This window comes from Engraulis encrasicolus, chromosome 3 (genome assembly GCF_034702125.1).
Source record: "Engraulis encrasicolus isolate BLACKSEA-1 chromosome 3, IST_EnEncr_1.0, whole genome shotgun sequence".
NCBI lineage: Eukaryota > Metazoa > Chordata > Actinopteri > Clupeiformes > Engraulidae > Engraulis > Engraulis encrasicolus.
This window is the reverse complement of record NC_085859.1, coordinates 50006458-50022036: the sequence shown is the minus strand read 5'-3', so window position 1 is coordinate 50022036 and position 15579 is coordinate 50006458. Positions and strand designations below refer to the sequence as shown.

The window sequence follows — 15579 nt, the reverse complement described above, 5'->3', positions numbered from 1 at the left end:
GGCTTCCTGTGTTGAAAGATAAGCTGTGCTTTAATTCAACCCAATATTCACATACTTCACAAGAACAACACATGTTCCCTGTTTTTTTTTTTTTGAGAACCATCCCAGAACATTTCATACTTGAATTACAAAGGGCTTGTCAATGTGTTTGGTGTTAGGTTGGTGTTTGGTGTTAGGTTACTGTATAAAATGAGACACCCTATCGTTCCCATGAGCCAGTTTGATGAAAGAGCAAGGGAAGTTGCCACTACAGGAATGTTCATATCAGGGTGCCTGGTAGGAATTTTCTTATCTTTGCCCTTCCTGTTTTTTAGTGTTGCTACATGCCGGGTGACCGGGTGAATAGACGGGGGAGCGTGTGAATATACCCCTTTACTGATTGCACAGAGATGTAACTAAACGAAATCGGTCTGTGCGCACATTGTTGGAGCAGAATCGTTCATGTACCGCACATCTGTAAAAAACTAACCAGGTAATGGATGGTCACAATAACTTCAGATATAGTCTAGTCGTGATTTCATGAACCCAGAAATGTTGAGTACCCTAAAGTTTTATTGCAGAAATGTCATCTATAGGTCAAATGAAGGAGATTTAGCTTGGTTGCCCAAAGTTGCACTTTGGGCAATTTGCATATATATATCTGACTACTATAGGTGAATAGGCACACAAAAAAATCATAGATATCACCTTAAAACTTTCTCAGTTCATTACTGATGATGGGAGAAGAAAAAAAATGTATTGGATGTTTTTTTGTATTTTGATGTTAAGATATGCAAAAGAGGGCATGAGTGATCAATTATGCACTAATTTGCATACACATGAATGATGCATGGCCTGGGCGTAGCTTTCTGGCCATGGAAACCCATTCCATGAAGCTGCACAGTGTATGTAGTGCACAGAGGTACACTGCACACTGTATGCAGTGTACCTCTGCACACTGTATTTGGGCTAATCTGAAGGTCACATGAAGTTTGGGGCTCTGTAGCAATCAACCAGTCCCACCAGGAAATCGTGGGCATTTTCTCAAAAAATCGCGGTCTGAATTGCCAGATGGTGCACAAGGATTTCCAGAAAATCGCGATAAAAGTTGCGGAGCTTCTTACTGTGTTGTTGCGATTTTGTTGCGGCATGAAGTGAAAGGTGCGATTTTTGTTGCGATTTTTAATGTGTTTCCCCACGCTTGAAAGTAAAGGACACTGCCACATTCCAGTCCTCTGGTGTTTTTATATTATTTCCATTTTTATATTATAATTTTGGTCCTTAAGCGAAGCAGGGAAGCGGCCAGGGCGAGTTTTTAGCCAGAATGTCGTCGTGAAAAGTTCCATCTCTTTCATGCTGCCATTACGACACCCTTCATTACAATGCTGTTTATGGCCGTTTGACTCTGTTTTAAATGTCATCACCGTTTCAAATTGCAAGCATACAAACTTCAGGGCTTTTTCTGAACGGGGAAATAGGGGCGCTCCACCCTCATACTTCCATCGGGGCACCCTCATACTTTTATTTTTATATATATATATATATTTGAGCGCCCCTAATAAATTTCTCATTCATGGGGGGGAACACCCCCCTTCACCCCCTGTAACCTGCCATGATGCTCCCTCATGCCAAAAAATCCTAGAAAAAGTCCTGAACTTCGTATCATGTCGATATCCATTCCTGACTTAAACAGTGGATACATAATTAACTATTATCACTTATAAGTAGGCGGGCGGAATTAGGCATGTCCACCCAGTTGAAGAGGGTGCGTGACAGGAACTCTTGTGACTGAAATCCTGGTTAATGTGAGTCGTCTGCTACACATAGCCTGCCTGTGTCGGCGTTTAATTTTCAAGCTTGTCAAAAGCAACACAAATAAAAGCAGAGGGAGGGGTCGCTTTCGAAAGAAGGCATAGGCCTAGGGGTTTTTTGTTCTCCCGCGCCGTCAGCCGGCTTTAAATTAACGGCTGATGATTATCATTCAATGTAACGAGGATGGAGTTCACAGATTTCCTGTTGTGAAGGGTAGGGCCTACTTGCTGAATAATTCTCAGAAATTATATTAATTTTGGTGCTCTTGTGAATATAAAAGACGACGAGATTGTTATCTATAAAACACCACGTCGCCTGCAGAACGGAGGTCTCAGCTGTCAATCAATAGGCCTACCGTCAATTGCGCAAGGAAGAGAGAAGGAGAGGGAGAGACAGAAAGTAGTTTTCCAACTTAGTCCCACAGCTTTCCAACGTGTCTGCTCTGGTTTTATTCATGTTCAGTGTTCCTTGCCCGTTTGACCGCGCCAGGTTAAACGAAAGTGATTTGACGACACGGTCACCACGGTCACCAAGTGCTCGTATCCAGCCATAGCCCAATTTGCGCGAAAGATATTAGGCTACTATATCGGCCAGGCACGCACGCAGCATTCACAATGAAGGATGGAAATTACTCCTTTGTTATGGACAAGACATTGCGCATCTCAATTCGGAGGGAAAATGTTGCCTTCTGTACGCGCACAAGTCAAACACCAAAGTGGTCCAGCAGGTGGACCGCTTTAGGAAAAAAACACACATATTGTTGTAGGAGCCCTATACTTGGCGTAATGTAGATGACCGTCATGAAGTGTTAATTATATATTTATGTAGGCCGAGCACATTTTAAAAATGTAGGCCTATTGGTTATGCCAGACTAGGCATACATTTTCCCTCCTATGACCATGCGAGCAGACGCGCAATGAGAACATGGCGTTTCCTACATTCGTATTTATTAGTTTTTCCCCCTCACCGACAACTTTGTACATGCATAGTAAAGTGCTGGGACTGATTGCTAGGTTACTTTTTTATTGTATTTTTTATTGTATTATCCTTTTTGAAAGGAAGTTTGTCGACGTCAGTGAAGTCAGAGCAACATGGATTGGTTCAAAGTGTTCAAAGTTGCGGGAAATCGCGGTGATTGGTTAAAGTTGCGCTCTCGCGCAGAATTCGCGGGAATTCATTGAAGTTGCGAAAAACACTGCGATCGCAACATCGCGATTTCCTGGAGGGACTGAATTGTGATGAGAACATCTCTACTTCACCCCAGAAGTCACACAAACAGGGCTTAATGTATAAAATAGCGAACTACCACTTTAATATATTTGTGGGTGGTTGACGTTTAAGGGTGTAACGCAAAAAAAAAAAAAAAGTTTTTCAAATTCCTGAAAAAAAATGATGGTTTAAAATGGGAAAAAAACTAGAAAAAAATAAAGCACTTAGTGGTCTGTGGAATTTCACCTTATTTTTGCCATTTTTGGGAAAATGTGTCTTGCATCAACACATTGCATAGGCATGTCACACCGCAGGAAAATGGAGTCACACCACAGGGAATTCACTGCATTATGGCCAATTTAATCATTTTGTATACATGACTGACATCTGAGCTCATGCTAACTTGATAAAGATATTGTGTTTAATCTTAATATGTGTTTTCATTAATAATTTTTCCCTCCTATAAGAGCAGTCACACCACAGGACACCATAAAATGAACCTAAGCATTGCGTGACAGAAAGATTGCAATATGAAGACATATTAAGAGGTTAAGAGTCACCTTAAACTTCCACAGCACTCTCCAATAACTGAGGTAATGACAGGTTAGGAGCCAGTCTTTAAGACCCTTGTAGTTGGCCTTGCAGCTGCCCATTCACAAACATTGACATACATGTCACCCCACAGGACGCAATTTGTGTTACGAAATTGAACTTGTAGTTAATATTACTGTCTTGAGTTTTTTTTTCACATTCACATATCTTAATATAAAGTTAATATTTATGCAATCATGCCAAATACTTCATACATTATTCAAAATGTTGTTGGTTAATTTATATATACAGTATATCACGAAAGTGAATACACCCCTCACAGTTTTGCAGATTTTTGAGCATATCTTTTCATAGGAAAGCATTACAGAAATTTCACTTTGACACAATGATTAGTTACCTTTTCACAACTTATTTAACCGCTTAAATTTCTTGTTCACTCAGAAAAAAAATACAGCCATTAATGTTTGAACATGTACTCACAAAAGTGAGTACACCCCAGATGAAAATCCGGTAGAAGGGGCTGTGTTTGCTCAAATCATCTCGAAATGAAACGAAATGAAAAGGGATGAAAAGGGAGGTCATTAGTGTACGTTTCAACCTTTCTTCGCATTGAATTTTAACATTTTGAGTCTGCATCTGGCTTAAATACATTGGTGTGAGATTTGAATGCAATCCTATGGAGAATATCATGATCTGCTTCAGTAGTCACAGTGCATGTTGACATGCATGTTTCTTGTAGGTGTATTTCAGATTACCAATGTTGACAGCATCCATGCATCCCCAAACCATGTCAGTCCCACTACCATGCTTGGAGTTTGATAGGATACACTTGTTTTGTAAAACTCACTTGTTTACCACCACAAATGCTTGACACCATCTAAAGTATATTTGTTTATCTTGGTCTCTTCAGATCACACGACATGGTTCCAGTGATCCATATCCTTGGTCTGTTCATCTCTCTTGAGACCAAGATAAACAAATTTGCTTTAGATGGTGTCAAGCATGTGTGGTGGTAAACAAGTGAGTTTTACAAAAAAGTGTATCCTCTCAATAGCCAAGCATGGTAGTGGGACTGACATGGTTTGGGGATGCATGAATGCTGTCAACATTGGCAATCTGAAATACACCTAAAAGAAACATGCATGTCAACATGCACTGTGACTACTGAAGCAGATCAAGATATTCTCCATAGGATTGCATTCAAATCTCACACCAATCTATTTAAGCCAGATGCAGACTCAAAATGTAAAAGTTCAATGCAAAGAAAGGTTGAAACGCACACTGATGACCTCCCTTTTCATTTCGTTTCATTTCGAGACGATTAGAGCCAACACAGCCCCTTCTCTACCGGATTTTAATCTGGGGTGTACTCACTTTTGTGAGTACATGTTCAAACATTAATGGCTGTATTTTGTTTTTTTCTGAGTGAAAAAGAAATTTAAGCGGTTAAATAAGTTGTTAAAAGGTCACTAATCATTGTGTCAAAGTGAAATTTCTGTAATGCTTTCCTATGAAAAGATATACTCAAAAATCTGAAAAACTGTGAGGGGTGTATTCACTTTCGTGATATACTGTATATTATATTCCAGGTTTCATTAATGTCACAGTCACTCCGCAGGACATTTGACAGAAACCGTTACATAAATCTGAACAAAACTTCTTCTCATCTAAGACTAACATGAAACATAATGAACCACATCTTCTTTCATGGTCATTAGTGTTTAAGAGGGGAAAAAAATGCAGGTTTTTAACCAATGTTACGTAAAAACAGGGCGTCACGTCTCCCACCCTTATGCTAATTATGCAAATTGCCCAAAGTGCATCTTTGGGCAACCAAGCTAAATCCCCTTCATTTGACCTATAGATGACATTTCTGCAATAAAACTTTCAGTATAGGGGCCTATGGGGATCACGACTGGACTAATATGAAGTGGGCGCCACAGACACTGGCATTCCTGATGGTGTTCTCAGTCCAGACGGTACGTTTAATTTCTTGAAACCACAAACATCTCATTTGCTTCTGGAACAGCCTGTTCCTCTCGGTCGGAATAGCGTAACAACTATACTTTTATTATCTCTCTTTTTTTAACAAACGTACAACATTCAGGACGGCGGGAGCGTACCTATGTTCCCCTGTCTTTGTATGGGACCGGGGAACTTAGGACCCTTTTTCCAAAAAAGGGTATTATGTTCCCCGCATTGTATGTTTCCGAGTTTTCAAATTGTGCCCAGCCGTTCTCAAAACCATCCCTAAACCTAACCTGTCAGTAATGCAATGTTTCTGAGTTGTAAATTTGTGCCCTGACCAAAACTATATTACATTACATTGCATTTGGCAGACGCTTTATAACCAAAGCGACTTTCAAAAGAGGACATAATCAAGCCAACATCACAAGCAAATACAAAGTGCACAGGAAATATACAGAACAACAAGTGCAGTTGCAAAGAGGGGTTAGTTTTTTTTTAAAAGAGTAAATAACGAGTAAACACACAAACACATACACACACACACACACACACACACACACACACACACACACACACACACACACACACACACACACACACACACACACACACACTAAACTAGACAAAACTATCCCTAAACCTAGCCTGTCAGAAGTGCAACAACAACCTGCGCTTTGCCATGCGGCAGCAGTCTACTTGGAAGCAGCGGGGAACATAGAACCCTTTTTTGAAAAAAGGGTCCCAAGTTCCCCGCATTGTATGTTTCCGAGTTTTCAAATTGTGCCCTTCCGAAAACCATTCCTAAACCTAACCTGTCAGTAATGCAATGTTTCTGCATTGTAAATTTGTGCCCTGCCCAAAACTATCCCTAAACTTAACACATCAGAGGTGCAGCAACCACCTGCGCTTTGCCATGCGTCAGTCTACTTGGAAGCAGTGGGGAACATAGAAACCTTTTTTCAGATAAGGGTTCTAAAAGGACCTGGGGAACATAGGGATGACCCCAAGACGGCAGGTCTTCTCTCTTAAGAGTCGGCACTGTCCGTTTGTGTGTCTGTGTGTTTGAGCCAAGAATGTGCGCATAGTCAGTGACAACCAAGGAGTGTTAAGATAGGAGGGCTTACTGACGGAATAACAGCGCAGTACGAGTTTGCCGGGAGGCACATTTCTTCTATGGTCAGTAGAACTACTGGAGGCATCAAAGTAAAATGCAATTCCACTAGTTCTACCGCCAGGGTTGTAGTGTGGAACAGTCATAGGACACTGTGAATGTTTGTCAGCTGTCCTTAATTATTGCCCGAAATTAATGCTGACTGACAGCTGCAGTTAATTTGGCCACAAATTGAACACTGACTGGATATCCTCTTTCAACCGATTTTGCAGAGTCACAATTTTTATCCATCATGGTGTCGCACCCACTGTACCCAGAGAACTAGAACACAGGGAGAAGATTCACACTGATTGCCATTGTAGCCAGTTAGCTTCTATAATGACTGGCTGCAGGCTTCGCGTCCCCGAGGGGGGCGAGTTACTTTGGCAACTGAGATAGCAAGCTTGCACTGCACACAATGTGTTTTTATTATTATTATTATTATTATTATTATTATTATTATTATTCTTTTCTTATGTAGGCCTATGCCTACATCGTCTTTCAGAAAAAGAAAAAAAAAAGGCCTCGGCTATCTTTGACAGACGGCCACGTCATGTGTCGTTAATCTTTAACTTTAATTAACCCAAGGAAATGGCTCTGGTCTAGATATTTTCCATACACCACCGGCAACATTATAATGTTAGGAATGTGGCAGAAGTATGATAACACAACTCGTCCCCCTCGGGGACGCGAACCTGCCACATCGTCCACTTCATCGCTATCCCAAAGAAAAGCAAGTCACGGAGTTAACTCGCTGACAAATCTTTCAGGTGTGTAGTTTTACAGCAGGGAAGAAGATTTCCACGTAGCAGGGTATTTTTTTCTCCTGTTGAGGTGTAAACGCAACATGTGGATAAAAATAAATCCTCCATTGTAACAAATGCGTTTCAGCCCCGTTAACAGGATATTTTCCCCCCCCTGCTTTTTATACCTGGATTTTAAATATCTGCTACGTGGAAACGGAAGGCCAAAACCAATGCAAAACCAATGCAACCAGGAGAAAAAAATATCCACATTTCAGTCATTTCGAGACAGAGAATACAGGAAGAGGAGCTGAATCTTACTGATTCTCTTAGGTGCTGTTTCCACGTAGCAGGATATTTTTTAGCAGGGTATTTTTTTCTCCTGTTAGGTGGAAACGCAACGTGTGGATAAAAAAAAATCCTCCATTGTAACAAATGCGTTTCAGACCCCTAAACAGGATATTTTTTTCTCCTGCACCTGGATTTTTAAATATCTGCTATGTGGAAACGGAAGGCCAAAACCAATGCAAAACCAATACAAGCAGGAGAAAAAAATATCCACATATAAAAATATCCAGCTACGTGGAAACGGCTTTTATATGTGGATATTTTTTTCTCCTGCTTGTATTAGTTTTGGCCNTCCGTTTCCACGTAGCAGATATTTAAAAATCCAGGTGCAGGATAAAAAAATAGCAGGAGAAAAAAATATCCTGTTTAGGGGTCTGAAACGCATTTGTTACAATGGAGGATTTTTTTTATCCACATGTTGCGTTTACACCTAGCAGGACAAAAAAATACCCTGCTAAAAAAATATCCTGCTACGTAGAAACCGCACCTTAGAATCTTACTGATTGTCTTATAAATCTCTGATTTCGCTAAGCAAGCAGGCAAGCAAGCTCATCTGCATCCCACAAATACAGCTGTACGTTCAGGCAGTGAACTGAAAGGAAGACCAGCTACATTCTCCAGGATCCCTCCCACCCTCTCCATCCTTGTTTTGTTTTGATCTGCTGTCTTCAGGCAGAAGACAGAGTGCCTTTGGCAAAAAAGGAAACTATAGAAAATGCATTTCCAAATGCAATACGTGCACAGAATATTCATCACACACACACACACACACACACACACACACACACACACACACACACACACACACACACACTTCAAAGGCAATTTTCTATCATGGCAACATGTTACACAATAAAGCTTTTTGAATATCCAAAGGCGAGTCTAGCAATGCTTTATTTTAGTGTATGGCATCCCTGACACGCCCCTTTGCACACTCTAGTTCAAGGAACGAAAATAAACTCACATACTTCTACACAAAGACAATTATCTCATGTATGCCAACTGACTCAATCTTCAACCGATACAGGATCTAGGCTGAGTAACTCATGTGAAAGTGACAAGATTGAAAGCCACCAGTAGTCTGTGGTATTCTCTGGGACAGCTTTGTTTCCTAACTGACATCAGTGGAAAATGAGTCATGCTGCAAAGGTATCAAAATAACGTAATGCACTGGCATGGAATGGGAATGCACAGCAGTTCTCACACAGACGAACAACATGCCTCCTCTCTGCACTATTTGAATCATGCAACTGCTGTCACTGTAAAATGGATGCTTTATAACAAAATAACACTGATGCTTTATAACAAAATAACGTACGAATGGATAAACTAACTATTGTGTTGTAGGCTACTTACATTCGTTGTTTTGACAGTTCCTCCTTTCTTCGGATCCAAGTCATGACGAAGATAAGGCCTGAAATATCACAATGCTAAAATAAAGTTTCGCCAGTGATAACAAGAATGGTGTGGTGGAAAGTCATGTGAAATCTAAATCTACTTTAGCAGACATTTCAAATGTACTACTCACTTTGGATTGGGAGGTTTCAGCCTGCCTTTAGACGCCAGGTATTCCATTAGTTTTTGCTTGCGCAACTCTACACAAATTAATTCGTGGAAATAGCAGACAAAGGTGAAATATACAGTATAGTATTATTATTATCCATTTAGATGAAGCCAATAGAAAATTGTTTGTGGAAAATACAATAGGACCAACGTGGCGTTTGCAATGCAATAATATTTAACGCTACGTTTACGGGTACCCTGTGTAGTTAACAGTCACTGAGATCATAGCAAACCATTAATTACTGAAATCAGTTTACAGATAAGTATTTTGGCATTAATAGTTTCATATATGTTACTATTGAATTGATGACAGTAGCACGCTAAGTTTTAAGCTAACGTTAACTTACCTGGTCCAGACAACTTTTGTTCGACTTCTGCCCCCTCCATTATATCCAACAGAAACTTTGCTGACTCCGTATAACAAGATCCAAAAAGAAAACTTATTTTTGTAGTCGACGTGCTTGTGAACTCAAATATCTTCAGATGTAAACAATATTGTATGAAGCATACACGGCATGGAAAAGCCCCCCTTCCTGGTTACTTGATTTGAAATTTTGAAACCGCCACCAACGTAACGCGTAGGCAACAACAAACCCTCTGATTGGATACTCAACACAGCCTGTGGGAGGGCCCGGCTCGCTTTCAAATGTGATGATGCAATTATTTAATGCAGAATACACTTTTGCAATGCTCACACCTGGCAATGCAGTCTATTAAATAATGATACAAAAATAATATATTAAAATATTACTGAAAAATGGAATGCATGCTTCTAAGTGGAGGACAATGAAAAGACAAGACCATTTTAACTATAGTCTTGCGCATTGCAGTTTTGGAATAAAAAAAGGTTCTTAAAAGTTGTGTAGAAGAATAAAAGAGCACACTTTCCGATAGAGAAATATATCTCAGGTTTATTATTAACATCTTAATTCCAAAAATCGGTTAAGACAGTAGTTACAAAATATTATATATACATATTTAAATTAAAGCTTTTGAGAGAAATGGAGGACTGTAAATTTGCCACCTGAACCAAAACAAAAAAATATAGAAGCCACTCCGCAAACTCACCACACAAAGAATGAAGTACGTTGCTTTTAACCCACACAGTCACACAGTTTGCTCTGGCTGGTCTACCTTTACATGTTCATACTTTTATGGAGTGTCAGTACGAAAGAAAAATAACAAACTGCAGTAATGTTTCTACCAAAAGGGAAAATAATAGTACAAAAGATGTTCTGTCTCCCTTGTAAAATGCAGATTAGACACAAGAAAAGCATAAAAGACTAACCAGTACAGAACAGGTTTACCACACTGACAAACATACAAGGATGTTGGCAAACAATGTGATGACGCTTCACCTTCTATCTTATGGCTGACACGGGGGAAACCACCTCACTCCACACGTTAGGATCATCTATGAACTGACAATTAGGTGATCCTTATACACCATACCATATGATGCTGCACCAGAAGTGGAGTACCACTGGAGAACTGTCCAGCTACACACGGTAAACATCTTTTCTCTACAGGCACAGCCACAGCCACACACAATAGGCTACATGTATGAGGGAAAAAAACAGGTCCATGACTACAGGCCAGCCACAGTACATGGCATGGCGACACAGTACCAAAGTCATTAAGGCAGAAGAAAGCTCATCAACGTACAACATACTTTGACTTTTGTTTTTGAAAGCCACTGTTCTCCTTTTTTCTTCAGAAGGAACACACACACATACAGTATTATGAAGACCAACATTGTCCAACGTGGAGTTGAGGAGTGGAATAAAATGGATGCATATATTTGGTTGATGAACATTTAAAAAACACACCATAGAGCACAACTTAGACTTTGGGGTGATTTGATTTCATAAACATTTGTAGCAAGACATGGTAAATAAATAGTAAATGATTCAATCCTCATTTCCCCCTCTATAGTCCCCCATCCCCCCAAAAAATCTAAAATATCTACCCTACTATTAAAATAATTCATTTCCCACCCTGATTTGCCTTAAGACGGCATCTTTAATTTAAAATCAAAATAACAAAACAAAAAGATAATCAATGAAATCAGTCTTTTGTGTATGATGGAAAAAGTGCTTGGTTACTTACACCAAGCAAAACAAGCACAAGTATAAGCGGTGCCAGTCAAACTGCTTCCTCGTGTTCTTTCCTGTCACTTGTGACCTTGTGACTCAAGGCTAGAGCTAATTGATGATCAAAGGTGTGTTCAATATCTTGCAAAACTCACAATTCAAATGTCATTATTTAATTTGCAATGGGGATGTTCAATGGGGAAAGGCCCCTAAAAGTCGCTCTGTCTTGGTTGACAGCGGGGCCACATCAAGTTAAGAGGCCCCAAGCAACAGGAAAAGGAGAGGAGGAAATGGTTTGACTTACACCCTAGGTTTTAGTTCCTCCTTCAACGCAGGCCTTCTTTGTAAACCACCACATCAAAAGGGGCGGGCTAAACCAGTCAGTGCAAATCCAGTCCCACTCACAACACATCACACTTAGTTTAGGTCCATACAAGACTCACAACAAACACACAAAAGAAATATCACCTAACCCATATGAAACAAACAAAAACAAAAAAATGCAGGAGACAAAACTGCCCCAACACAGTCATCTCATTTTGGTAATAACAAAAATAACATAACATTTGTCACGGCAGCCTGACAGATAAAGCTAAAACACAAACGCAGCTCGAATGCAATTGTGTACAGAATGTTCACGCACGGAGGAATCTTGACATGGTAACAAGGTGTCATTAATCGACTCACAACCTCGCATGCTGTAGAGTGCTGAACAGTGCCGCACTAGTGGAATGCTGTGAAGTAAGCCTATAGCAGACAGTTCTTTATTTCCCCTCCTCAAAGAATGGCCAAAACAAACAAACAAACAAACAAATAAAAACTGCAAGAGGCTTCCCAAAGGGTATCTTGAAAAAGGCTAACTACGCAAATGGCTAAATCCATTTTAGCAGGATATGTTCCTGAACTGCTTAACTTTGATCCACCCAAAAGCAAACGACCTGTGATGATGAAGATGGCGTGATGAGACGATGGCAAGACTGTCTTTGCAATAGTGTGGGCATCTGAGTGTTTCAGTACCGGCTAGGAATGTTTGGCAGGACAGTGACCTCGTGTCAACACCACCCATTACTCACCCATTCCATCAAAACAAATAAAAATGCAGACAATGTGCAACAACTCATCAACAAGTCATAAAATAAAACACAATGATTCTAAAAAATATACAACCTGAATTTTATGCAAAATAAATACCGTATATATAGATTTTCTTTTCGTATAGAGACATTGTCGCAAGTCTTTTTTGGTGTTTTATTTTTCTTTCAAGTCAGCTGGCTGCTGTTTCATCACCACTCCATCCTAAAGCAACCTCCCACGTCACCACACACTTCATGAGGGACATCGACACCCCCTCCATCCCAAATCAATTGCCTCCCAAAGCTTTACCCTAATTTTATTCACCTGAAAATTTCGGAAAACTAATTGTTGACAAAAATAAATCCGTCTCCTCTGAAGGCCTGTGCCAATTCCCTCTCAGCTATTGGCATTGCAAAGAAATAAAGACACAGGTAAAAAGAAAGTAAGAAAGTAAGAACGAAAGAAATCAAGAAATCAAGAAGTAAACAGAGAAAAGTCTATAACCCCAAAATAATCACTTTTTCCTGACAAAACGTCAGGAAAACGTGAGACAGAACATGCCTGTACTGAGAGCCCCCTAACACGAGGCATGCATGAAAAAGCTACACTGTGCCTCTGTTGTTCTATTCCTAGGTCCATGCAGTGGAAGCAAAGCTGTTGTGTTCTTAGTTCCATGGGATGGAGAAGCATGCTGTGCAAGAAGACACGCCCTAAGGGTTCTATGCTTGACACCTTGATGGCAAACACCTTTTATTCTCTACCTTTCTTTCTCTACTTTTATTCTCTACCTTTTCTACTCTCAAGCACTCACTGTGCTGAACAAGGCTGGGAAATAGCAGCCACATGGACACACACACACACACACACACACACACACACACACACACACACACACACACACACACACACACACACACACACACACACACGAATGATGCAGTAACACACACAAACACGCACACACACGCACACACACAAACACGCACACACACACACAGCCAAAGGAGCAGACCTCTATGAGTGTGGAGTCTATTTCCAGCCTTGTTGTGGCTGCAGTGGAGCATTGTACCTAGCAATACATCTAAGAGTTTCTGCTGGTAAAAAAATTCAATAGCAAAATAAACAACTATCTCATATGTGTTTGCATTTTTCTTTCATAGAAAAGTCCTTGTGTTCTATTGTATTGTAGAGTCTATAAAATAAGACCAGGAATGAGAAACATGCGTGGCATGCCATCTTTAGCCTTAGCAGTTTTTGTTTTGTCCCCCGCTGAAACACACGCACGCGTGCAGGGTGTAGGCGTACACAAAATCTTTGGATCAAGCTTGCCGAGTTTTCAGAAGGAAGAAGAAATGTTTTCAAAACTCAAAGGAATTCTCTCCCAACCTCTAAGAATCACAATACACTCCTTTAACAGAGGTGATAAAATGGTGGAGTGGGAGTGTGAGTGTGTTTGTTGGACAGAGAAAAAAAGCAAGAAAGAAAAAGACAGAGAGAGAGATAGAGAGAGAGAGAGAGAGAGAGAGAGAGAGAGAGAGAGAGAGAGAGAGAGAGAGAGAGAGAGATCACATGTACAGTTCATGACCGAGAGCTCCATCTCTGTGTGAGAGACACACTGGATGAATGATTGTCGTTTCATTGTCGTTTTGGGGGCAGAGGATTTAGTGTTTGCATGTGTGCGTGCGTGCATGGGTGTGTGTGTGCGTGCGTGCATGGGTGTGTGTGTGTGTGTGTGTGTGTGTGTGTGTGGCAGGGGGGGTGTTTTCGAGTGTGTATGTGTTTAGGTGGATGGTCCTCTACTCCTGCATTGCACCACATCACACATTGCTGTCCGTGTGGGTGCTGTTGTTGATCTGGTGCTGGGGCTGGCGGCTCTGGCTCTGGCTCTGGCTCTGGTTCTGGTTGTTGAGCAGGGAGGTGGTCTCGTCGGCCCCCACCACGGGGTCCTCACTCAGGGGTGTGGAGCTGGAGCCCTGCCTGGTGTGGCCGCTGCCACTACCGCTCTCTGGGGACTGGGGAGAGCTGTCCAGCTGAGACGCCATCAGCCCGTTCTGGTACTGCGAACGGGTGATCTGAACACACACACAAACACATACATATATAATACACGGGCACAGGCATGCATGCGCGTACACATACACACAGAGACATCCGCGCGCGCACACACACACACAACAACAGACAACGTACAACTCGTACAGACACACATAAACACACAGACAGCACATGAGGGAATGGTCAGTGTGATTCACAGCAGATGCAGACCAAACTAGATCTGGTGCTGATTATCACAGCGCCAAGAGCTTTGACAATAAAAGCCACTATGCAGAACAGTACGTGCTGCAAGCTATCTTACCCTTAGCGCAGAGCCTATGTTATAAGCTTACTGACACTGGAATTGTAATGGCTATATCTTAATCTGTTACTTAAGGCTCTCTGTACTGTCATAGCAATGTTGTTATGATGTAGTTGAATATTTTCAGCAAATAGTGAATAGGCCTGCCGGCAACCCCATCTGCAGTAAGAGGCTACAGAAAAAGTTCAGAGTTTTAAAGCCCCGTCGTTTGAGATGACTTAAAATGCACTCCTGTACCTCTACAATGGCTGCATAATGCAGATGCACTGGAATAAGCATTCCAGTATGAATGTGTGTGTTTATGTGTGTAATGTAGCACCTATTAAAACTAAGATGAGAACCAGAGCCAAACTTTCACCTTGGATGTTGAATGATTCGCTTAGAGCCTCAAAAGGACATGCAGAGCTACTGAGTGTCTTTGGAGGAGAACAAAACTAAAGCTTCACAGAGTATCCCTTAGGGAGAGGATCTCCTCCTACAACAATGCAGTGCAGTCAAAAATGAAAGCCTATTTTTCTCAAATCATAACAGAAATCTACCCCCTACTAACAATATCTTCTAAATACAACTTCTAAATCTGATGAATTCGCTAGATTTTTTTTAAACAAAAAGACTGTGGACATTAGGGAAGGCATAGTCGGTCACCCCCTCCTGTGACATTCCGAGAAATATGAAAAACATATTTGGCTGCTTAGCAGCACCCCTGCTGGAAATTGTTAACACATCCATTGT

At 40.9% G+C, this 15579-nt stretch overlaps 2 protein-coding genes across 2 annotated transcripts in view; both read right to left on the bottom strand.

Moving 5' to 3' along the window:
* ckap2l (cytoskeleton associated protein 2-like) overlaps window positions 1-9882 on the bottom strand; it is a 45452-nt gene extending 35570 nt beyond the window's left edge. Inside the window, exons 1-3 of the mRNA XM_063195659.1 lie at window positions 9672-9882; window positions 9290-9356; window positions 9118-9175 (exon numbers count right to left, since the gene is read on the bottom strand). Coding sequence (XP_063051729.1) covers window positions 9118-9175; window positions 9290-9356; window positions 9672-9711 — 165 coding nt within the window. The 5' untranslated portion in view covers window positions 9712-9882. The remainder of the gene's footprint in view (window positions 1-9117; window positions 9176-9289; window positions 9357-9671) is intronic.
* Window positions 9883-13469: 3587 nt separating this feature from the next.
* Window positions 13470-15579, bottom strand: part of LOC134446306 (metal transporter CNNM4) — a 53859-nt gene continuing 51749 nt past the window's right edge. The window contains exon 7 of the mRNA XM_063195654.1: window positions 13470-14563. Within this exon, the coding sequence (XP_063051724.1) occupies window positions 14309-14563 (255 nt within the window). The 3' untranslated portion in view covers window positions 13470-14308. The remainder of the gene's footprint in view (window positions 14564-15579) is intronic.